At 36.1% G+C, this 18932-nt stretch overlaps 1 protein-coding gene across 1 annotated transcript in view; it reads right to left on the bottom strand.

Annotated features, from left to right (window-relative positions):
• Positions 1–2798: 2798 nt before the first annotated feature.
• PUS7L (pseudouridylate synthase 7 homolog (S. cerevisiae)-like) overlaps positions 2799–18932 on the bottom strand; it is a 30696-nt gene continuing 14562 nt past the window's right edge. Inside the window, 5 exon segments of the mRNA XM_011936078.1 lie at positions 2799–4904; positions 5866–5919; positions 11711–11991; positions 13625–13706; positions 17805–17903. Coding sequence (XP_011791468.1) covers positions 4572–4904; positions 5866–5919; positions 11711–11991; positions 13625–13706; positions 17805–17903 — 849 coding nt within the window. The 3' untranslated portion in view covers positions 2799–4571.

The following is an 18932-nucleotide window of genomic DNA, read 5'->3' as shown; positions in this document are numbered from 1 at the left end:
ATCGCGCTCACCCCACACACTATTTTGTTTGACCTTGATTAGGTTAGTAAACTATTCAGTATGGTTCCAATCTGCAAAATAAGTGAAGATAATACCTCCACACAGGGTGGGAATATGGATTAAAATGTGAGATACTGACATAATAGATACTCAGAAAATGTTAGTTAAATCAAAAGTTACATGACTTTCAGTTTTTTACAACTCACAAAAAAATCAAGGTGTTTTAATCTTAATATTAATAAAAAGACCTCAATTTGTTTCACCTAACCGACTCCCAGGCATTACTGCTAGCTCAAACAACCTTGGCAATTAAAACTAATTCAAAAATAACAAAGCTGGAGGCATCACACTACCTGATGTCAAACTATTCTACAAGGCTATAGTAACCAAAATAGCATGGTACTGGTACAAAAACAGACACATAGACCAATGGATCAGGTTAGAGAACCCAGAAATAAAGCCACACACCTACAACTACCTGGTTTTTGTTAAAGTCAACAATAACAAGCAATGGGGAAAGACTCCCTATTTAATAAATGGTGCTGGGATAACTGGTTAACCACATCCTGAGGATTGAAACTGGACCTCTTCTTTTTACCATACACAAAAATCAACTCAAGATGGGTTAACAACTTAAATGTAAAACCTAAAACTATAAAAACCCTAGAAGAAAACCTAGGAAATACCATTCGGAACATAAGACCTAACGAAGATATCATGACAAAGACTCCAAAAGCAATTGGAACAAAGCCAATAATTGACAAGTGACATGCTGGCTCAAGTCTGTAATCCTAGCACTTTGAGAGGCCGAGGTGGGTAGATCACGTGAGGTCAAGAGTTTGAGACCAACCTGGTCAACATGGTGAAACCCCGTCTCTAATAAAAATACAAAAATTAACCAGGTATGGTGGCGGCCACCTGTAACCCCAGCTACTCGAGAGGCTGGGGCAGGAGAAAGGCTTGAACCCGGGAGGCAGAGGTTACAATGAGCAACTGCACTCCAGCCTGGGTGACAGAAGGAAACTCCATCTAAAAAAACAAAAAAAATTGACAAGTGGGACCTAATCAAACTAAATAGCTTCTGCACAGCCAAAGAAACTACCAACAGAGTAAACTGACAGTTTACAGAATGGGAGAGAATATTTTCAAAGTATGCATGAGCAAAAGTCTGATATCCAGAATCTATAAAGAACTTAACAAGCAAAAAATAGCCCCATTAAAAAAGGAAGAAAGGACATGAACAGATACTTCTCAAAAGAAGACATCCATGGGCCAAAAGCATATGAAAAAATGCTGAACATCACTAATCATTAGGGGAATGCAAATCAAAACCACAAGCAGATACCATCTCACACCAGTCAGAATGGCTGTTATTAAGAAGTCAAAAAATAACAGATGTTGGGGAGGCTGCAGAGAAAAGGGAATGCTATACACTGCTGGTGGGCATATAAATTAGTTCAGCCTCTGTGTAAAGCAGTTAGAAGAGTTCTCAAAGAACTTAAAGCAGAAATACCATTTGACTCAGCAATTCCATTATTGGTTATATAACCAAAGGAATATAAATTGCTCTACCATAAAGACCATGCACACATGTGTTCATTACAGCAATACTGACAATAGCAAAGACATGGAACCAACCTAGATGCCCATAAACAGTGGACTAGATAAAGAAAATATAGTACATATATACCATATAATACTACACAGTCATACAAAAGAACAAAATTATGTCTTTGCAGCAACATGGACGTAGCTGGAGGCCACTATTCTAAGCAAATTAACGCAGGAACAGAAAACCAAATACCAAATGTTCTTACTTCTAAGTGGGAGCTGAACTTTGAGTACACGTGGACTCTAAGAAGGGAACAACAGGCACCAGGGCCCACTTGAGGGTGGAGGGTGGGAGAAACATGAGGATAGAAAAACAATGTATCAGGTACTACGCTCATTATCTGGGTGATGAAATAATTTGTATGCTGAACCCCCACAAAATGCAATTTACCCATGTAAAAACCTGCATATGTACCCCCAAACCTAAAATAAAAGTTGGAAGAAACAATAAAAATGAAGCAAAACTTTGGAAATGGGGTTATAGAAGGTCAAAAGGTGGGTTTGAGATGTTTGGGTAGGTTAAGTGGGTATTTTGAAGATATGGCTTCTTCTTTGGCATGTTTAATTGTGATGCTTAATGGACATCCTTGCAGTTTAACATGACACTTTAAAAATAAATTATCTCCTAACAATGATGTGAAGAAAAAAGAAACCTAATCCAAAGATCATGCTTATGAAGGTCTGAAATGCTCCAGCAAAACTGCAAAAATCTAAGTGACTAGTGATCAGCTGGTCCAAAGCATACTATCAATAATAAAAGTCCTTAAACAAAAAAAAAATGTAACATGGCAAGTCTTACTGGCATATAAAATAATATTCCACATGAATGATATCTCAATACATTTTATGGTGATGAAATAAACTTACTGATTCTTTATACACAGCTGAAGTATTTACTAAATAAATAAATAAGTCTAAAATTATAGTGCCATCTGCAGGCAAAGAAAGTAATATCAATGATACATTTTCATGCTTTCATATTTTCTGACTGCTATTCAAAACTTTTAAAAACTAAGATTTCATAATGTATATAACTCATTTTATGATTACATTTATAGGATATAATTTATCACATAAAATAAAACATTTTTCTAAATTTTTTTACTACCTAATAGAGCATCACTTCATTCTCAATATTAAAATTATGGCAGTAATCCAAAGAAAATCAATGGTACTACAATATCCAATTTTTGTGTGTTGAGAATTATTTATTGCCAAAACATATAACAAAAAAACCTTTTTAGTATTAAAAAAAAAATCCAAATACCCCATCATCTTAACAGGAAGGCATTTTCATTTATTTGTTTTTCTCTTCCAAACTTGCATCTGCAGACACTTATTTAACAATAACTAAATGCCAGGCACTTTTTAAAGCTGCTTCACTTATATTAACTTAGAAAATTCTCACAGTAAGCCTATGAGGTAGGCAATGTTAACATGCCCATTTTCCAGATGTTGAAACTGAAGCACATGAGTTTAAATAACTTTCCCAAGGCTGCAGTGCTATATGTGGCAGTGCCAGGGTTCAAACTGGGTAACTTTGCCTCCAATATCTGTGCTTTTAATCACTATGCTAACATGTCTCTTATTTGTGAAAGATGAATTCAGAGTATTATTGCAGTTGCAATATATGTGTTCTACTTTTAGGGGACAACATTTTCTCATGAAACTAAATTGTTCATTGCTTTTTTAAATAACTACATATTTTACCATCAAGTTGATACATATCATTTTACTTACTTTAGTTATGTAATGATGGACTTTGAAAACTGTTTTTAGTGTCTTTAATTGTATGTAAAAATATTGCAATAAGCGAATTTTGCATTGCATATAGCTTCTCTTCCTTCTTTTGGATTTTATTTCCTTATGCTAACATTTTCCAAAATGGTTAAACTGGCTTAAGCATATAAAGTATCACATTACTGATATATAATGCTCCATACTGCTGTTTTAATTTCATCATGATATCTTACCAACAATGAAAGAAATGCTCAGATATTCCTAAATCAATACATGTCTACATGCCAGTCATTCCTCCCCCACCCCACCCCGTATTTAACTGATATAAAATGGTTAAGGATGATTTATAATGTGGGATAGCTAAATCAACAAAAATTAAAATTTTCAAATGGGCACAATGTTTTATTCCTCCAGCAACAGAAAATGTGGAGATAATCCTATTATTTGTCACTTATGAAGCTGGCATTGTCTTGATTCTATCAGTAACCTACACACAAAAAAATCAACAACATACTCAAAGTCACCAGTAAGTGTCAGAGCTAGAATCTAAGCATAAATCTGCCTGATTTTGTTTTAGATAATACGAAAAAAAATTACAAATGGTCAAGAGGATCAGCATATACCAATATATAAAAATTGGATGAGAAATTTTATTTCAGTCTTCATCAAAGATTATTTGTCTCACAAGGAGGTAGTAACTACTCTGGGGTACCTATCACATACAGAGGGATGATATTTCCCTTGTATATTGTTCTGATCAATAATTTCAAAAATAGGAAAGGAGGACAATAATAATTAGCAAAATTCTTCATCTATGTTTCTCTCCAACATTTGCTTTACTGCAACCTAATTTCACCAAGGTTCTAAGCAAGGAGCTGGAGGATATGAACATTCACAACTTTTTTTCTTAAATGTTATCTTGCAGTATTATATATATTCCTAATGGTTTCAAAAGATTGTAACTTTATTACACAGAATAAAGGTCACTGAAACATATAATAGAAAAAAAACACCAGCTTTGGGGTCACATGGACCTTAAATTTAGACCCTGACACTTACATGTCCTCTATAAAATTATAGTATCAAATCCTAACTTCTCAGGATGCTGTGAAAATTAAAAGAGATAACAATTATGAAGCTCCTAACACACGGGAAGTGCTTAAGACATTTTAGCTCCCTTTCCTTCAAAGAGTGACACATATACGGTCATACCAAGCGTATCAGTTTAAAACGTCATGCTTCATTATTTCCTTCAGACAAACGGTAGCATAGCATGAAGCATCAAGATCAAAAGAGATCAAAAGAGACAAAGCTGTTTCATCAATGTGGGAACCTTCCATTTTGACATCAATGTCATGATCTTCCATTAGTTGGTATGAGAGATTATGGGGATGTTTCAAAATCTGTCTATAGCATCCTGGTACATTCAGTTTCAGAGCAGGTACTTTAAACCTACATGTCTGTAGTCCATCTCTGCTAAGTATGTCATGGTACCACTGCCCTACCTTGTTCTTTGGATACTGAATATTGTGTCCAAGTATTGGAAGAACCACCTGTGAAAGAAAAGAGGGAAAAAAATATGAAAATAGCCTTCAAAAAGATACATGATAATATTTTTAATGTACTTTTATGACTGGGACCCGGATTTGTAAAAACAGTCTCAGAATATAAACATCACAATCAGCCTAAAACATACTTTAAATAATATGCTATGATATTTTTATGCTGTCAAAGAAAATAGCTAACTAAAATCAGGGACTCACAATAACTAAGGTAACCAACTCAAATCAGATATTATTAGAAAATTCACTATTCAAGAAGTTTAGGTACACTTAATTAGCTGATATCGACTTAATCTCTATAGAATAAAGCATGTACTGTCTGTAACACGAAGAGTAACCTCTACTGCTCAATCACATTACCAGCAAGAAAGCAAACACATAGCAACACATTCAATGCTTATTTTCTTAGCTGCTTGTGAGTAAACATTGCATTTTGTGGGGTATTCTTCCTTTGCTGGTGTCTTCTAGACAGTTTTCTTGAACAGTACCAAAAGGTAGTCAAGAAAAGGAAGAAGGTAAAAAATTCAAATATACACAATATGAATGAATCTGAAATTCACTATGCTAAGTGAAAGATGCCAGACACAAAAGGTCATATACTGTAGTATTCCATTTATATGACATTATTTCAAAGGCAAAACCATAGTGACAGAAAACTGACCAGGGGTTGCCCAGGGTGAAGGATGGGAATGGGCACAGGAAAATTTGGAGAGGGGAGGAAACTGTTCTTTATGATTGATGTTTGTGGTGGCCATACAGTCCTACATTTATCAAAAATATGTTGATCAAAGCGTATACAATTATAAACTAAGTGAATTTAATTGTATATCAATTATATCTTAATTTAAAAGTTGTTTAAAAAAAAAGAGGAGGGGAACTAGTCAACATTTTGCTTTCTGGGGACAACGTCTACACTTAGGTCTAAGTGATAGTAATTTTTAAGCAAATTTACCTGATGTATTGCATACATATTAGCTGATCCCTCCTCTTCAGTTACCAGGTGAACCTAGTTTTAAAAAACATGAAAATATGAATGATTTCCACATGTTCCAAATTTCCTCCACTTTCAATTTTCCCTAATTCTATTATATATAAATCAGTTCCTATGCTGAATATACATAGACCCAAACAAGATCTTACCATAATTTGTTTCTGGAGGTGTAGAATACATAAAAATTAGAATGATTCTTCCTGCTTTAACCACTAATCACTGAAGTTGGATAACATGGAGAAAGGTGGACTGCTGAAAACTTTGAGGCAATACTTTCACCTCAATCACCAGCAATCTTTTTCTAAATCACAAAGTTTTTCTTTGTTAGGCTGAATCAAAAATTCGCTTCTATAATATCAACTCACTGCCCACCCCCACTTATCTTTGTCCCCCGAAAATATAATACTCTCTACAGAACTGATGTTTCTCTGGCTGGATGTGGTAGCTCACATCTGCAATTCAGTGCTTTGGGAGGATTGCTTGAGGCCAAGAGTTTGAGACTAGCATGGAAAACATAGGGAGAGCCTGTCTCTATTTAAAAAAAGTTTTTTTAATTAGCCAGGTGTGGTGGCACATGCCTGTAGTGCCAGCTACATAGGAGACTCAGGGAGGAGGATCGCTTGAGCCCAGGAGTTCAAGGCTGCAGTGAAACATGATGGTGCCACTGCACTCCAGTCTGGATGACAGAGCAAGACTCTGTCTTTAAAATAAAATTGAAAAAAAAAAAAATTTAAAGAAGTGGTATTTCTCAGCATTTGTTTCATAGAATGGTAACAACTGCCACATATAAGAGGAAAAAAAGGTGCATGATAGATTAACTCTATGAAATGTTGCTCTAGGATATCACAGAATAAGTAGTTTGCTTTCTCTTTTTTTTTTATTATTATTATACTTTAAGTTCTAGGGTACATGTGCATAACGTGCAGGTTTGTTACATATGTATACTTGTGCCATGTTGGTGTGCTGCACCCATCAAATCGTCAGCACCCATCAACTCGTCATTTACATCAGGTATAACTCCCAATGCAATCCCTCCCCCCTCCCCCCTCCCCTTGATAGGCCCCGGTGTGTGATAGGCCCCGGTGTGTGATAGGCCCCAGTGTGTGATATGAAAGCTCAAACAGAAAGGCATCTATCCTCCCTCCACAAGGTTTCACAGCATTCTCATATTCCTAAAGTATTCATCACATGGTACAGTGTCTAGAGCCCCTCTAAATCTACCTGCTTTCCCCTCAACTCTCCCTCATATTATCAACAATGTACACCTTTTTTGTTTATAATTTGGGTTTTTGTTTGTTTGTTTATTGGTAACTAACCTCTTTCAATTACTGCACTCAGAAACAGATACAAAGCTCCAGATGTGATCTGATCAAACTACAAGAGACATACTACATGGAATTATGATCTCTCTTGCATCATCATTTCTAGCCTTTTCTCTTTCACAGAGTGATAAGTATACCTACATACTGTGATTTATAATTTATGAAAACAATGAATAAACATGGTTAGGTATAAAACACCATGCTTTGTCTTTAGAGAATTCCATCCAGGTTGATATCCAACAATTCATGAGCAAACGTGTTTTCCTTGCATGGCTGCTCCCCAACTACAAATTCACCTAAGTTTTTAATTGTGTAACTCACATTTCTCCATCTTGCCCATACACACACAAAAAAAGAAGTTACCAAGTGATCTGAAATGTAGCTACACCTCTTAGTCTAGTAATCCTGTCAAAAGAAGGAATCAGATTAGTTTTCTATAATTTTTCATTGTAGATGCACATTACATGCCCCATATACCATTTATTAAGAATTGTATTCTTTTTCCTTTTCATATTTTATATTTTGAGCCTCTAAGTCCTGCTTTTTCTTTCCTCAGTGCTAACTAATAAAATAAGTGATTGATTTTAAAATATATAGAAACATTGTTTTTGCTGCTCATAAAAGGAAATACTGCAAAATATGTAGGAGAAAATGTTTTCTCTTCTCCTACAGCTCCAAAAAGAAAGCAGCTAAAATGCCAGTCACAAAACTATCCTTGTAAATGTTATTCTGAATGAAGCTTATAAAACTCATGCATTTCAAAAATTGTTGCTGTATCTTGTGAAAGTAATCTTTAACTTCCAAAAATCTGATTTAGAAATGGATGACTTACTAATTAGTATGCTTTCCAATATTTAAATGGACACGTTATCTGGGAGGTGTTAATAAATGATAACGATTTTTTGTTATTTATCAAAAGGGGATCATTGGCACATCTCTTCTTCCCCACATGAGGTAAAATAAAACTTATAATGCTGCTAGGTTTCTTTTCACACAGAGTTTGAGTCTGTATCTCAACTAAATTACCATTCTTAGCAACATATGCTGCCTCCTAGTGACCATTTTCTTATTTCTTTCCTATTAGGTTGGAGCAAAAGTAATTGCAGTTTTTGCCTATTCATCCATTTAATGAAACAGTGAAGCAGACAGCTGATGTTCTGGCTTATGCAATCTTTACTCCCTCTTTTCAAGTAGTAGCACTCTCGTTTTCCAAGGGACCTCTCCCAGGTGTCAGATGTGGGTTAGGGTCCCAGGAAGGAGTCCCAGGAATGCAGGTTTAGTCAATCACATATTGCAGTTCACACTTTCTGGTTTGGTTCTGTATATATGATCCAGGCCAGGCCATTCCTAGCCACTGAGACTCAATTACCCAGCTTTTGTTGGCACTGTTGGGAAAGAAAAATCATTCTTCTGCAGAGAAGCAAGTCTAGAGTGGTGACAAATGAGCCTAGGGTGGTTAATAACCATCTTGCCACCAAAGGTGTAAGCTAGACTGGGAATGGATCTAACACAGAGAAAAGCAGAGCTGAATGATCAAAAAAAAGGCGATCGTTTAGGACACTTAAGTCCCAAATACAGCTGTGCCTGAATCAATCAGGGGCTTTCAGTTACGAGGGCCAATAAATTCTCGTGTTTCTTTAAATTACTGTGGGTTTGAGGTGGGATTCTATTACTTAAAACCAAAAAACCTCAATTAATACGTCAAGAATTCTGACATTAATTTAGATAACGTTTCCTTTATGTAGAGTTCAGAGTCTGTTTTACCTCTATTTTTGAAAAACTGGACCATGTTCTAGTTCTCACTACAGACTACTTCTCCATACTCCGTGATTTTTCTAGTAGAGACCAAACTGGGCTAGGAGTTAGGCAGCTGGATCTTTTTAATTCCACTACCTGTGTGACTCTGAATCTGTCTCCTCTCCAATCTGGGACCCAATTTTCATTCTATAAAATGGTGTGGGGAAAAGAAAGAGAGATCAGACTGTTATTGTGTCTATATAGAAAGAAGTAGACATAAGAGACTCCATTTTGTTCTGTATTTGAGATGCTGTTAATCTGTTAACCCTACCCCCAACCTTATCCTTGCAAGAGACATGTGCTGAGGTGACTCAAAGTTTAAGGGATTTTGGGCTGTGCAGGGTGTGCTTTGTTAAACAAGTGCCTGAAGGCAGTATGCTTGTGAAAAGTCATCACCATTCTCTTAACCTCAAGTACCCAGGGACACATACACTGCAGAAGGTCACAGGGACCTCTGCCTAGGAAAGCTAGGTATTGTCCAAGGTTTCTCCCCATGTGACAGTCTGAAATCTGGCCTCCTGGGAAGGGAAAGACCTTATCATCCCCCAGCCTGACACCCATGAAGGGTCTGTGCTGAGGAGGATTAGTAATAGAGGAAAGAAGGCCTCTTGGCAGTTGAGATAGAGAAAAGCATCTGTCTCCTGCTCATCCCTGGGCAATGGAATATCTTGCTGTAAAACCCCATTGTATGTTCTATTTACTGAGAAAGGAGAAAACTGCCTTAGGGCTGAAGGTGGGACGTGCTAGTGGCAATGCTGCTTTTTATGCACTAAAAAGGTTTATAGAGATGTTTGCATATGCATATCAACGCACAGTACTTTTCCTTAAACTTATTCATGTCACAGAGATCTTTATTCATATGTCTTACTGCTAACCTTCTCCCTCCTATGATCCTATTATCCTGCTACTTCCCTTTTCTAAGATGGTAAAGATAATGATCAATAAATATTGAGGGAACTCAGAGACCGGTGCCATGCAGGACCTCTGTATGCTGAGCGGCGGTCCCCTGGGCCCACTTTTTCTTTCTCTATACTTTGTCTCTGTGTCTCATTTCTTTTCTCAAGTCTCTCGTTCCACCTAATGAGAAACGCCCACAGGTGTGGAGGGGCAGGCCACCCCTTCAAATGGGAATTAAAAAAGAGTGTCTCTAAAATCCTTTTCTTCTCTAAAATTCAATGATTTTATTACGTTACATATGAAAGTGTTATTCAAATTTTCAGTAATTTTTAAAATTTATGAGACTGACATGATAATGTTAGAAAATAATTTGTTCTTTTTGTATTACAGTACAGTCAAATGAACTTCCTTGCATGATTTATGGAACCCAGTTTCATTAGTTCAAACCCACAGAGATAAACACAACTAGACGGCCAGGCACAGTGGCTAACGCCTGTAATCGCAGCACTTTGGGAGTCCGAAGCGGATGGATCACAAGGTTCGGAGATCCAGACCATCCTGGCTAACACGTTGAAACCCCGTCTCTACTAAAAATACAAAAAAATTAGCCAGGCGTGGTGGCAGGCGCCTGTAGTCCCATCTACTTGGGAGACTGAGGCAGGAGGATGGCGTGAACCCGGGAGACAGAGCTTGCAGTGAGCCGAGATCTCGCCACTGCACTCCAGCCTGGGTGACAGAGCAAGACTCTGTCTCAAAAAAATTAATTAATTAATTAATTTAAAAAAAAAAAAAACTTGACAACGAGGAAATGGAAGAACCAAGCTTTAAAATATAAACTATATTATAACTTCACTAATATAAATGTCTCTAAGACACTGTTAAGAGGAAATTATGAATCACATTTAGATAAAATCACATTTCCATATAAGAAATATACATTACATGTTCCCTATACCATTATGAAAATCATATTCCTTCTCCTCTTCATATTTTAAGTTTTGAATCTCTAAATCCTACCTTTTATTTTCTCAGTGTTAACTAATGTAATAAAAATAGATTTTCAATGGATATTTATGTGAAAGCATAGAGAAAGGTCTAGAAAGACATATAACAACGGAGGTTGAGTCTCTGGAGGAAGCAGAGGGAATCACATTAGGATGCTAGCAGGGATGGCAGAGTCATCTGCAATGTTTTTATTTTTATTTTTAGGCAGAGTCTTGTTCTGTCACCCAGGCTGGAGTGCAGTGGCACAAACTCAGCTCACTGCAACCTCCACCTCCGGGGTTCAAGAGTTTCTCCTGCCCCAGCCTCCTGAGTAGCTGGGATTACAGGCGTGTACTACCACGCCTGGCTAATTTTTGTATTTTTAGTAAAGACAGGGCTTTACCATGTTGGTCAGTCTGGTCTCAAACTCCTGACCTCGTGATCCGCCTATCTCGGCCTCCGAAAGTGATGGGATTACAGGCATAAGCCACCACGTCTGGCCTTGATTTTTATTTTGATGGGCTGTTTTGTGCATTATTTGCGTAATCCTTTTTCAAATGGGTTTATTAAAGGAAGCTTTACTACCTATATCTTTCACTCCATACCACTATTTTTATCTTTCCATTTACCAACATGTGTTAAGCCTAAACTGACAGCAGACTTGAAGCAAGAGATAAGTAAATATAAGTACAAACAGATGAATAAATTACATGTATGTTTAAAGTGTTTCTATAATCAGGGCTTTTGAAAATTCATGTTCTGGTATAGTAACTACTCTTGGAAAACTCTGATGGAATGATACTTACTTTACTATTTGGGAAATTCTCGTCATCAATATCTTCATCCAAACAGACCAAATCACCCTCCACTACTCTTGCTCCATAGGTTGCAAGTCTGTAAGATACTGCCTCATTCCAAATTTTGCTGGTATATGCGTGAACATAGAATATGCGCATGGAATGGGGTAAAGAGAACCATGCCTGGATACAACCTTCCTCGGTCATGCCAAAGCGATGCAATGCCTCCAACAATGTTCTCTCCCGCACTTTGAATTCAGGCATCAAGGAAAGCGTGCCTTTAGCATCCTCTGAAATAAAGGGTAAATCAGGTAGTTAGCCACTTTTATTTAAAGACCAGTTTACAAAGGCTTTTGTTCTAATCTCAAACTAAAGCAATGAACATGGGTATTAAGATGATATTTAACGCTTTCGGTTAAACCTAGCTACACTTGAAGAGCTTAAAAAAATAATAAGCATAATATGGCCCTACTTTCACTTTTCCTGTTATAAAAAAAAAAAAAAAGCAAGTATCCAACATTCATAACAGCTTACTAAAGTCCCTTACTTCAGAATAGAGATAAACTAATGAAGTTATTCACAGGACTGTTGAAACAAAATCAAACCAACAACAACAACAACAAAAAACCCTCAAGGATTAAATAATTTAATTGCTATTGCTGAGCTAGCAGAGACTAGAGTTTTTTAAAGAGCTATTCTGGACATAAACACAGAACTTTCTTTACTAAGAAAGGGTTAAGATCTGGAGCCTTCAGGCACACTATTATGCCTCACAAAATAGTATGCACTTTGAAATGTAGATGACTGGAATCTACCACAAAGATGCTTATTCAGGTATGGCCTTGGAATTGGCATTGAAATAAATGTACCAGGTGTTTCTTATGCATATGAATGTTGAAGAATCATTACCATAAGAAAATTTTCATCTCGGGGACTCTACAACAGACACAAATAAGTCACTTTGAATTTTCCTTAGTATTACTTAAATTACTCATAAGAGTTAGAAGTGCCCACACTGTTTACACATTGTGGTGTGGCACAAAAATATTACTTTCCTGTGAATAGCTGCACATATGTAATATGTACATAATTAAAAATAATAAATAAATATTTGAAAACTGACATCCTTTATTTCAATGTAAGTGAAATTCAGTAGGTCGGTCAGATATCTGAATGAATCTGACATGGTGTGGTTGCTGTTTTAATTATTTAAATAAAGGTAGTATTTATCTGTATGTAGCACATGCGAGGCATTATTCCAAGGGCATATCTAAATCTCATAATACTCTTTTAGGTACTGTGATTTGCTTCAATTTACAGATAAGAAAACTAACACAATAATGTCAAATCACTTGCACAAGATCATACAGTTGGGAAGTATTAAAGTTGAGAGTTAACCCCATGCAGTCTGACTCAAGCCACTTTCATAACCACTTTTCCTTACTGGTTTTCATCAAGCATTCTATATATACTCCATCATATTGACCTAAAGTTTTAAAAACTGACAAGGCTAATTGGCAACCAGAATGAAAATAATGCATAAAGTTTGGAATATCATAAATGAACTTTCATTTATTTATGTTTGTATCTCCCCCAGCTGCAATTAATTATATTGCCATCAGTGCCAGACTAGAATTTGGAACTCCTCTCTTTTCAGAGGATTTCAGCCAAGAAAAACTAAGAAACTATTTCTCCCATTGCCCCTACCCCTAGACAAGAATTAGCATAGAAAAAAAAACTTCCAAATCTGACCAAAAACGAAGTGAGTGCCTAAGTCATGGAATAAAAGTATTCAGTATGTAATATACTATAATCGATTTCTTATCACATTTATGTTACAATAAATGTTCTCCTGCTGATAAAACATTTATAGTGTGTATCTGTATCTGCATGGCTATGTACAGGATAAAGAAACTTAAATACCAGTTTGAAGAAAATACTTCTTTGCTCTATTCACAGGATCATCCAAGTCTTCTGGTGTAAGAAACAATTTTATGGCTTTCGTCTTGAAAAATCAAGCAAGTAAACATGTGTTAATAAAAATGTCAAATTACTTTCTTAAAAAAAAGATGCAAATTCTCTAGCATCCTAAAAGAATAGGCATTTAATAATTATACTTGATGCTGCAATTTTCTCTTTAGGGTTTCAAAAATTAAACAGTCAATGTTAAATGTAGAAATAAGCCTTCTGCATGAAATAACTTTATATATAGGTTTAAAATATTATGGACTGAAAAAAGCATTTCCCTATCACTTCCATAATTCCACTTTTATCATTTTTTTTAAATATTAAGGTTAAAATGTATTGACATTCTTAGTAAGGTGTAAGAATTCTGAAAAGCTTAGGCTAAATGTATTAAACCCCTATTTTTAAACTGTTTCCAGAAGCAAAAAAATTAGAAAGTATTATAAATAGGAAAACTTTTTTGAATTCATTTCAGGTTCTTAACAACCCACCTGAAGAAGCACCAAGAAAACCTAACATACTTCCTAAGACAGTGAAAATTGAGCCCCTTCTGGCCTAAAAATAAATATTAAATATTTGTTTAATATTTAAATAGATGTATTTGAAAATATTTAATATTTAAATGGCTGGAGCAGAAGTAAAATTAAACCAATGTATTGTTACAGAAGAAAAAAGAAAAATAAACAAAATAAAAGAAAGGGCAAATGAAAAAGCAAGACAATGTCCAGGTCAAAGAGTTAAATATGGACACAAGAAATGCAGGCAACTGTAAAGTAAAAAGATCAAGAACTACTCTGAGGGCTCAGAAGTAGAAACTAGTGAACCCCAAAAGCAACCCTCAAAGAAAAAAAACAACAACAAAGATTTTAAGTATCCAACTTATCTGAGTCAGAAAAGGGAAGAGGAAAAGAAGTAGCTCTGAAGATGTAGAATGCCTCGCTCCCAGAGCAAAAGTAAAGAAAATAGCTCAGAAAGAAAACATTATAAAAAGAAGCTTCAGAAGTTTCCAAAGAAAACACAGCTATAACTTTCAGGTTAGGATCAAATGAATTAAAGTATGTTTCACCCATTTCACAGCCACAAATATCCTTTTTTGGTTTGTTTTTTTGAGACGGAGTCTTGCTCTGTTGCCCAGGCTGGAGTACAGTGGCGCAATCTTGGCTCACTGCAACCTCTGCCTCCTGGGTTCAAGCTATTCTCCTGCCTCAGCCTTCCAGGTAGCTGGGACTACAGGCACCCGCCACCACACCCGGCTAATTTTTATATTTTTAGTAGAGATGGGTTTTACCATATTGGCCAGGCTGGTCTCGAACTCCTGACCTTGTGAATTGCCCACCTCAGCACAAATATCTTAACTGGCTTTTTTATTTCTCAAGACTTAGAAGTCCTTGAAGAAGAAAAGGATATTGGAAATATAAAAGATAGTTCTCCCTTAAAACCAAAAAGAATTCATAAGACAAAAGATAAAGAGAGATATAAAATTGGAGAAGAGGTTATATCGAGAGTACTATCAAAGTAAGTACACAGTATAAATTCTATTGTCATTGGCAATGGACAGACAACCTAGACTTCTGTCATGCTTTATCTCTGCTATTGAGCTAAGAACACAAGGGTAAAATAATGACATAAATTTAAGACCTGACCAACACACATGACAAAAATAGGAAAGTAGCAAGCAGAGGGGAAAGGCAAGCCCTTAATTTCATTTGTGCTCTCAATTTCCTGAATTCTTTGGACTTAAAAATAATTGCCAAAATCTTAATGAAAAAGTTGCCAAATTTAATATTTTATTTTAAATCCTAAATAGATTAAAAGATGTTCCTTTCTTTTTAAATAGTATCTACTAGTTCACTTATTTTGTCACTGTCTTTAGCCCTGGGATTTATTTCTAAAGCACATGTCTTAGAGTAGTAAAGAATCTTAAATAGGTCATTTGACCCAATTTCCCATTCAATTTTCCTTTACAGTATTCATTTATTCAAGCAAATATTATTAGGTATCTGCCACGTGCTAGCTACTGCATAGGGTATTAGGGACAGAGCATTAAGTCATGGTCTCTGTCCAACTAAAACTTTCTGCCTACTGACAAAATTAAATAAGCAATAACAATAAAATATAATAAAACTTAAGATGGGAAGCCCAAGATGATACAGGATCACAAAATAAGAGGAATTCACTTTTTCTTGGGGAGTAGAATGAGAATATTTAAACTGAGACCTAAAGAATATACACGTTGGGGAGGGAGTGCTTCAGGCAAAGGAAAGAAGATACAGCTTTTTAGCTGCAAGAATCAGCCTCTAAGATGGCCCTCAATGCTCTCCATCACTTGGTCTTCACACGTGATGTAGTCCTCTCAAACACTTATCAGGGTTGATCTGTGTGGCCAGAAGACAGAAGAAGTGAAAGTATGCCACTTCTGAGACTAGGTTATAAAAGACACTGCGGTATCTGTCGTCTCTCTCTCTCTCTCTCTCTCCCTCTCTCTCTCCTTTGCATTCTTGGACTTACCTCTCTAGGAGAAGCCATGCCACAGATAGTCTTAAAGCAAGAAAATAAAGTCTCCTGCCAACAACCACGAGCATGAGCTTAGAAGCAGATCCTCCATCCTGGTCAAGTCTTCAGAGACTACACACCTGGGCCAATTGTGTGACTGCAGCCTCACAAGAGACCCTGATCCAGAGCCACTCAGCTAAGCTGCTCCCAAATTCCTGACTCTCAGAAATTGAGATAATAAATGCTTGTTGTCTTCAACCACTATGTATTGGGGTAATTTGTTACATAGCAATAATTGATTATTACTACTAAAGGAAAAGTTTTTAAAAATTCAAGAGCATGCAATATGAGGTTTGAAAGAGGTAGAGGGGTAGCCATCCAGCTTTTGCTTAAATGCCATGAGAAACAGGACATTCCAGTTATTTGAACAATTGTTAAGAAAAAGTCTTTTATGCTGGACTACAAGTCCCTTAAATATCTAGCCCATCCCATCTATGGACACTTGTCTGGCACTGTACTAGCTGCCTTAACAAAAGTTCTTTCATTTGATTCTCAGAAAAATCTTGTGACATACATGCTATCTCCATTTTACAGATAAGGAAACTGAGGCTTGGAAAAGTTAAGTAACTTGGAAAAGTTAAGTACCTATAGTAACACAGGTGGCAAATGGCAGAACTCAAGTAGAACATACGCTGCATCCAACAGGCCCCAAACTATTAAGTACTTCGTCTGTATGACAAAATTTTAAACATTTTACAAGTTAATTTTTAGAGTTTTCTAGACTAAAGAACCACTGCTGAGGTAAACATTTCTAGACTCTTTATCATGTCAGTTATATTCCAGTTGCTAAAATCTCCTTTGAAATGTGAAACCCAGAACTACCCATAGATTTGCAGATGTGGTCTAAATCATCAGCTCTGAACATTATTTGATATGTAAGATGATGTTCAATGCACCATGTTTCTCACAAAATCTTTTACTGTTTCCTTCTCTTCCACTCAAGAAACCATATTAGAACACAGGTGAGTGAACAAGATACTATCATAAGAATAATCTTGCATTTGTTCAAATATATAATTTTTATAGTTTTGTAGTTTTCCTCCATTATGTGCATTCCATTTTAGTGTAAAAATATGTAATTATATATAAAAAATATAAATTAAAAGTAGATATACACACATACGCTTTTAATATTTCAGCAGATGCAGCTTCTTAGTTGTAACATGCATTTTTAGTTTCATTTTTAACTTGTCAGATTTTGTTTTCAAATTTGCTGCTCCCCTTTTAGTCTCTGGACTTATGTGGATTCCTATCTTTTATATGATCTGATATCTGATTTCTGGGATTGTAGGGTCAAAATTTCCTCTAAATCTTCTATTCAGTTCACTAAAATTGGAAAGTGATAGTCATTTCTGTGTCAAATCTCAAATATGTACTAACCACAAGGACACTCACACAGTTGACTTTCTTGTAATGTGATACCAAGGACATAGCAGCAGCTTACTAAATGTTCAGTGATGTAATATATTTGGTATGTGTGTGTTTACATGCATTTATAAGCTAGAGTTAAGAAAGTAAAGAGCTGGATTATGTAGTAAGTATAATAGACAGAAACAGATAAGATTACATTTTCCAAAATCCATACCATTTCATTCTTCAGCAAAGCTAGTCCAATTTGGTCTGTGTGAACTTTCCTTCCCTTCCCAAATCTCTGTGGTCCATAGTAATTCACAAAGCCTTTTTTCTATGTATACAAAATAATCAACAAATTAAGAGTATATAAGTACAATTACGTGTCAAAATACACAATTGAATTTTTCTCTTCATAATTATTTTAATAGAAGAATTCTGTAATCAGCATTATGCACATAGGGACCAAATAGTCTGAAATGCTGGGCAATTAAAGAATAGGAAAGAAAACACAGAATTAGAAGTTAGAACATAAAACCAGTGAAGAAAACTTTAAAAATATGTCAGCTTTCCATTCATGTTATTGAGGGGTTTCCTGGGATGTGAGATTTTCAGTGCTAGAGACAGAAAAGTTCTGGGCATCCAAAATGAATTGGTCACCTAGTACCCAGATCTGATCCCTACCCTGACGCTCTTTCTTATTTTGAGACTCTTCGGCTGTCTGGAGATGCAGGGAGTCAAGAACAGGCTTACTTTCAAACCCCACACATCCTGGCTCTTTTCTACATAACTGTTTGTTCTTTAGTTCATCTCAGTTTCTTAAAGGCTGACCTGAGACAATGTAGCCACTTCAGCAGTACTCTACTGGTCCAGCTGTTCCAGCACCTGGAACAGGTATTCCTCCCTGTATTCCAGGGGAGGAATACAGACTTCACTTCTTGATGGAGGTGAACCCTTCAGGCCATGTTTTAAAGCTGTCACATTACTCAGAAGAAACAGAAAACTGTAATATACTACTGCAACCATTAAAGAAATTGGTCAGTCAGTAAACATGTGCTCAGAAAGAAAATACCAGGCCCAGACAGTTTCTTGAAAGACAAGAGTCCTCTACACTTACTTTATGAGGAGAGTATGCATTTATTCAGTCAACAATTATTATTGAATACCAACTCAAGAATTTTCTAGTAAAAGATGCTGAGCCAATTTGTTGTCAGCATGGTACAAAAGCATGTCATTATCTCACGTCATTTAAAAAATTCATTGCAGGTTGGGCACAGTGGCTCACTCCTGTAATCCCAGCACTCTGGGAGGCGAAGGCAGACGGATCACGAGGTCAGGTGATCGAGACCATCCTGGCTAACAC

This window comes from Colobus angolensis, unplaced genomic scaffold (assembly GCF_000951035.1).
Source record: "Colobus angolensis palliatus isolate OR3802 unplaced genomic scaffold, Cang.pa_1.0 Scaffold150, whole genome shotgun sequence".
Lineage (NCBI taxonomy): Eukaryota > Metazoa > Chordata > Mammalia > Primates > Cercopithecidae > Colobus > Colobus angolensis.
The sequence above is the reverse complement of the archived record's forward strand: the minus strand, read 5'-3'. Positions and strand labels throughout refer to the sequence as shown.